Source organism: Merops nubicus, unplaced genomic scaffold (assembly GCF_000691845.1).
Source record: "Merops nubicus isolate BGI_N331 unplaced genomic scaffold, ASM69184v1 scaffold6177, whole genome shotgun sequence".
NCBI classification, from domain to species: Eukaryota; Metazoa; Chordata; class Aves; order Coraciiformes; family Meropidae; genus Merops; species Merops nubicus.
The window spans coordinates 69,566-75,780 of NW_008619797.1; the positions used below are offsets into that span (position 1 = coordinate 69,566).

The following is a 6,215-nucleotide window of genomic DNA, read 5'->3' on the forward strand; positions in this document are numbered from 1 at the left end:
CAGTTGTATGCTTAAAATGTCTGCAAATGAGAGGAGGACAGAAAGCAGTTAAAGGATCACTTAAAAATACCAAATTATATTAGAAGAAAAAAAAAGTTTAAAAGGTTAAGAAATAAATCAGACCCTGAGATTAAATAAATCAGAGCTATGCAAATTTGCAGCAGAAGTTCTGGCTGGAAAGTTTCATATTGTTTTTTGAAAAATTAAATAATTCAAATCCAGGAATCTTTCTAAGATTTATTCTCGTAGCATTAAGGCTTTGGGAAGTACTACTGCTGAAGTAACTTTGAATTATGTCATTGGAGATGCATCAGCTTGCCCCAGTTGTACCTCAGGAGAGAGAGGATGGGAAGCAACAGCCTGTGTAGTACAGACAGAGTCAAGAGAACGGTCTTATTCTCCACCTAGCTGCACTAGACTTCAATCCCAAGTTCTGTATGGCTGGCTGGCTGGCTTCTCTGCTCATCACCCACCACTTGGAAAATACCTGTATTACCAAAAATGGGGACTGGGAGGCACAATGATACACGCATCATGAAAAATTGCTGTGTTCTCCAAAGGACAGCACTGGAGAACATTACCAAACACTATATATCCAATGATTGCTTTTGGCTTTGAAAATAAAAATCATACTCATGACTTCCTTGATTCAGAGAAGCTTTTAATTCCAGCAAGTATTAGATATTGAGCATTGCCACCATAGACAGTACACAGAGTTACACAGGCCAATGATCTACTCAAAAACAACACCCTATTTTTTTAATCAAAACTCTTTTAACTAAAGTATGTATCATGTTTGTTCTATTCTCTGCCTGCTATATTCCACTACTTAAAACACAGTTATTAAGTATTTTTTATGTAAGTGACAGGAAGAAAATTTCACGGGGATGAAGAGTCAGAGTAGTTACGGCTGCTGTGGATATGCTGATGATGTGATCTGGCAGAAGGAATCTCCATCCACCAGCTCAGTGCTGCTCCACGTGGCTGTGGTCCTGAATACAACCCACTCACAGCCCATTAGTCACCTAGAGACTAACTCTACCATGCCCCTACCTTGTTTCAAGTACACAAAGATGCATAATGCATTTCTTTGAAGGAATAGCCACAGCTATACTTTCTAAAAGGTGCTCAGAGATGCAATAAATCTTCTCAAACTCTTGCAGAGAGATCTGGTGGCTCAGATATTAGTGCACAATAATGATCTGCAGGAACTATTTTCCCAAAAGCAAGAGTACATTCTTTACATCTAGCACATCAGGACAAGGTAGTAACTTCAAGCTTATCTAACAAATTGGAGCATAAAAAATGGATTACTAATACAGAGTTTATTTTTAGTTTGGATTCTTCCCATTTTATTTAGAGCATGAAATACAGAGGCAACAAGCAAACAAAAATAGTACCATGAAAATGAGTTTTGCATTAACAGCTAGGTGAGCCAGTGGAGCACACTACAAAGCAACAACAAGGGAGAACTGGGGAGCTACAGCCCACCTGAGTGGTACCATAGCCACCCTTAGATGAATGCTCAGTGTAAGCATGCTTTCTGATCATGTTTCCTAAGACAGGAGCTCAGGTATGAGCTAAAAGGTTGTCTATAACATACACATGCAAGCCTTGAGGCATTCCAAGTTAAGAGAGAACAATGCTGCCAAACCTTTGATGCTTCTCATGAGCCCACACAGATTTCCATTTCACTCAGTTCAGCTCTCATTGGTCATTTTTTCAAGTAACCTAAAGTAATACTCAAACTAATACCCATTCTTTCCTGTCTGTCATGTCAAGAGATCATATATTATTTCAAACGATGGACAAATGGCCAGAATAAACCAGGAAGAAATTCACCAGTCAGAGAAAAAAAAAAAAAGTTTATAAATCTGTTCTTCAGCTCTGGCCAATTGTCAGACTTTGGGCATTTTCACAGTGGCATACCAGCAGTTACATGATGTGCTGATTTTTGTGAACATAATACACTTCAACTATGAGAAGATATACTAGTGTAGTGGTAGCTGTAAAAGTCATCAGCATCTAAGGCACTGGCCAGTACAGCAAGATCCAAGCAGTCAAAGCATCACAGGCATGTCTCAGTAGAAATCTAGAGTCAAGTTTTACTGATATTTTGTTTGCTGTGGGATATCAGATGTGTAGGCAGTGACGAAGGTGGAGTAAGTGTTTTTTTACAGCAGAAGAACTTCACATTGTTGAGTGCTGTGTCATCCTGAAACTCCTGTGCGGGCTCTACCTTGGTCTGGAGACCACATATATTGCAACGTTTGCTCCATGGGCCGAATCTACCCCACGACAGTCCATCACCTATTAGCACAGTTGCATCTGAGCATCTGAACTGGATGTTGTTGGCTGCTGTGTCATCACCTACTCCTTGGGACTTCTCTGTTCTCAATGAGAAGGAGATCAAGTAGCCTCTAGGGCAAACTTGGAAGCTGGTCCAGGTACCCCACCTGATAAAAAGCAGACAGAGGAATGTCTGGGCTCTGCAAACTGCTGGAAAGTGCTCCTTTTCCTTGTCATGCTGTCCTAAAGCGTAACACTTTCTTTCTCATAGCAGTGACAAACACAACACCCTGCTGCACTCTGGGGCCCCTTACTTATTTTCCATTCCCTTCCAAGGGTGCATTTGTCTCTTTATTAGAATCTCATCAGGAAAATAGCAGGAAGTCCAAGACTGGATAGTTATGGTTTTGGTGGAAACTCCAAGGACATCCTGAGCACATGTTTTGTGATGCACCCTTGACCTATCTGACAAGTACACGCCTGGCAGCAGAGACAGCAAACACTGATGTTTGGAGGTGCAGTGCTGGTCACCAAACAGTTTCTAAATGCATGGCTAAAATTTCTCAAATTTGTCCCATATATTGCCCATTTCCGAAGGAGGACTCTGTCCCTAGGACTGTACTTGGGGTGTTCACAGTGCTCTGCAGAAGTTCAAGAGCAAACAGAAGGCAGTAATATGAAGTAACTGTATTTAATTACCCTAAAAATGAATGAACAAAACTCCAACCAACTATTTTAATTTACTTTATACTACGGTAGTATGCAGGTGTAATGCTAAAGCAAGTCAGAGAAGAGACCTCTGCAAACGGTGCCACCTGTGGATACTCTGTGAGCTGGTGCATGACAGGCAGGACAGAAAGCACGGTGTTACTTACTCCCCCACCACGGACTGGATGACTGAGTCATCCTGACAACGCAAGCGTATGCCATTCAGAGCTGTGTCATCTCTTCCAAACTGGGAGGGCTCCACCTGTGGTAGAAGTCATACACGGACAGAATAAAAGCAAGGGGCAGAAGACCCAGGAAAAGTCCTTTAAGTGCCTTTCTGTGATGAAAGAGAAAATGTCTTGGGAAGCACATGGGAAAGATGTCTGTCACTGGGAAACAGCCACATACCTACGTAACCCTTGTAACACGTTCTCTGTGCTTTCTATTTCTGACCCAACATGTAAGGCAGAGGCTCCAAGTCCTGGGAGAGACACTGAAGGAGGCTGCCTCTCTCCCTGACTCCAGCAGCAGATTTCAGCACTGACGTGGCTTCTCCCAGCACTGTCAGCCTCATGCCAGCACACCTCTATCCAGACTGGGGCCAAAACAATTCTGGCAGTAGCTGTTTTTGTTATATCTAATGAGAGCCCTCTTATCCTAAAAGAAAAACAAAATAATATTTTTCTTTACTGGTGTAACTACAGCGGCAACATTTTCCAGACTAAATTTTCTAGAAGACTTACATTTTAGAAGACTTACATCTAGGTACAGAGTACAGAACTCAGAAAGAGTGAAAACTCTGGCAAAAGTCCTTAAACTCTGGAGAAGATGTTCCTGGGAGGTGGAAAGCTGTAAACTAGGGTGCAGGGACAGGAGATGGTGGGAAATAGGGAGAATTTTACCTTCAGTGCGAATCCATTGGCATAGCCAGAGTGGCAAAATTGCTGATCCCCCCACCTGCCCCAGTGGCTTCCATTGGGAACAGCGAGGACAGAGGTGTATTCACGCACCCCTGTGCCCAGGGTGCAGAGGGAGAGGAACAGGATGAGGAGAGCTGGCATGAGGAGTCTGATCTCTTGCATGCTGCATCTGCTGAAGGAGAGCTGGTATATGGACAGTGGGATTTATACTCTGCCAAGGTGGCTTTCCTTTCCCCACCAGTCCATTGACAAACACCATGGGAACAATAGTTTCCACCCAGGCAGTGACACAGCACTTGCTGACCTGCTCACAGTGCCCATGAGGAGCTCCCGTGGAACTTTGACAGCCAACATGCAGCAGGTGCTGTGGCTGCAGGTGTATCCACCATCACTGAAAGGTTATAGCAAGACCTATGTGCTCCTTTCTGCGCTCATGGTAGAGGCCTAATCCTGGTTCCTGCTTCTGCAGGAATTATGCAGATTCTTGGCCATGGGGATGTTTGCCTTTTGAAAGAAACTGTCATAACTAGTTTAGTTATTATTTAGACAGGTAAAACTGTACTAAAAAACACAAGGTACCTATCTGGACCGAAGTCTAAGCAAACTCAAGCCTTGTGTCTCCCAACACCCTGTGTTGAACAGTATTCCTGGTAAGTTGGGCATATATGTAGCTTATTTATGGCTTCACTGTCACTTTTATCTCAGTTAAAAACATTATTATTTTATCTCCATAAAAAAACATGGTGCTTTGCTTTGCAACAAGCTTAACTGAAGCTGGACATGCGAGGATGCCCACAGTGGTTCTGAGGGATCACTGAGATAAATGCCACCGGGAGGGAAGGTGGAAGACAGATTTTCCAGAAAGGTGATACTGAACTTGAGTGCACAGTGTTTGAGGATGTCATGATGCAGGGAGAGGTGAATTTGAAACTGTGGAGTTGAGAATCTCTTAACATACAGATAACCAAACCTCCCTAGGCCTCTTAGGCTTGTGGAGCCAGGCTCTTGCAGAATCTCTGTTCAAGAGGCAAAGAGAATACATTTTAGTCTACTATTTTGAGTCTCAGGATTTTATAGCAACATGAGGTGCCAAGCCTTGGACTATCAGAAGACAAAGATTTCCCCTCTACTATGTTTCTCTTCTGTTCTCTGCTCCACTCAATTCTCCCCCTGTTCCTGTCCCACTGTGAGACAATGCTGCCTTTCCACCCTTGGCTCTGTACCCATCTTCTGCTTGTCAGTGCTCTCTACAGGTGGTGACGTCTGCAAATGGAGATGATAGGGAGCTGGGCGAACCTTTCAGTGAAAGGCACCAGAACATCACAGCATGTGATGGAAGCAGAACCTAGTTTTCTTTTTAAACCAGGACTTTCATTGTACTTCTCCAAGGGGGTATCAGACCCCAGAGTAAAACATGCTTTCCCCCACTAGGACCATGCAATAACAGCTGGAGAGTCAGGTGTGTTTGCTCAGGCAGGGTCACATGGTGCCAGCCAGGGACACTCAGACCTGCCCTTGGCTGCACATGAATGGAAAGGAGAAAAATGAGTCAGAAAAAAACAGCTGGAACCTGGTGTTAACATCTCAGAAAAAGAAGTTGGGTACTCACATTCATGTCTCCTTTGCTCACCTGAAATCATCGCCCTTGGCTGCTTCACCTCCGGCAGCAGTGATGCAGATGCACAGCCTGGGAGAATCCATGTCCCCAGACTCTGCTCTGATAAGGAGATTCTGGATCCCTGGGCACAGTGATCATCTTCCCCATCCATAACCAAAGAAGTTACCTGGTAACCTGGAATGCCCAATGTCAGATACCTTGGATTTGATTTCAGAGTACAGGGCTTAGCTAGTGCTTAATATTTACAAAGCAGAGCACCCATTGGTCTTTCCTGCTATGTAACGGTGCTAATTTTGTTTGGACACCTTGAAAAGTTTTCTAAGATCAGCTTAGATAAAATATCAAAATAAAAAACCCTCTACAATGGCAAGATCTGGACAGCTTACTGACACATCCACCCTAATCTCTCACTCCATCTCCTGTATTTTGACATCCTTGAAATCATGTCAGAACAGAGTTTTAAAGAAAACTGGCAAACTGATAAATTTGATTAATACAACATGACTACAGTAGAAGGATGATGATACAGGGTATTTAATCTTTTCATTATTCATCCAGCTGAGTATAATAATTTTTGCAAACAGAGAAACATAAATATTATGCCACTGTTTCCTCATTTTATAAATACTTCTAAAAATTAAAAAATAAACAGGTGTATATTATATTATATTATATTATAT

The 6,215-nt window shown here is 42.8% G+C and overlaps 1 protein-coding gene across 1 annotated transcript; it reads right to left on the reverse strand.

Annotated features, from left to right (window-relative positions):
* Positions 1 to 2,178: 2,178 nt before the first annotated feature.
* VMO1 (vitelline membrane outer layer 1 homolog (chicken)) lies at positions 2,179 to 4,079 on the reverse strand (the record flags this gene model as incomplete). The annotated part of the gene is made up of 3 exons (XM_008943935.1): positions 3,900 to 4,079; positions 3,165 to 3,259; positions 2,179 to 2,456 (listed from the first exon to the last, which is right to left on the reverse strand). Coding segments are annotated over exons 1-3 (553 nt in total), but the record flags the coding sequence as incomplete, so codon positions are not given.
* Between the last annotated feature and the right edge of the window lie 2,136 nt (positions 4,080 to 6,215).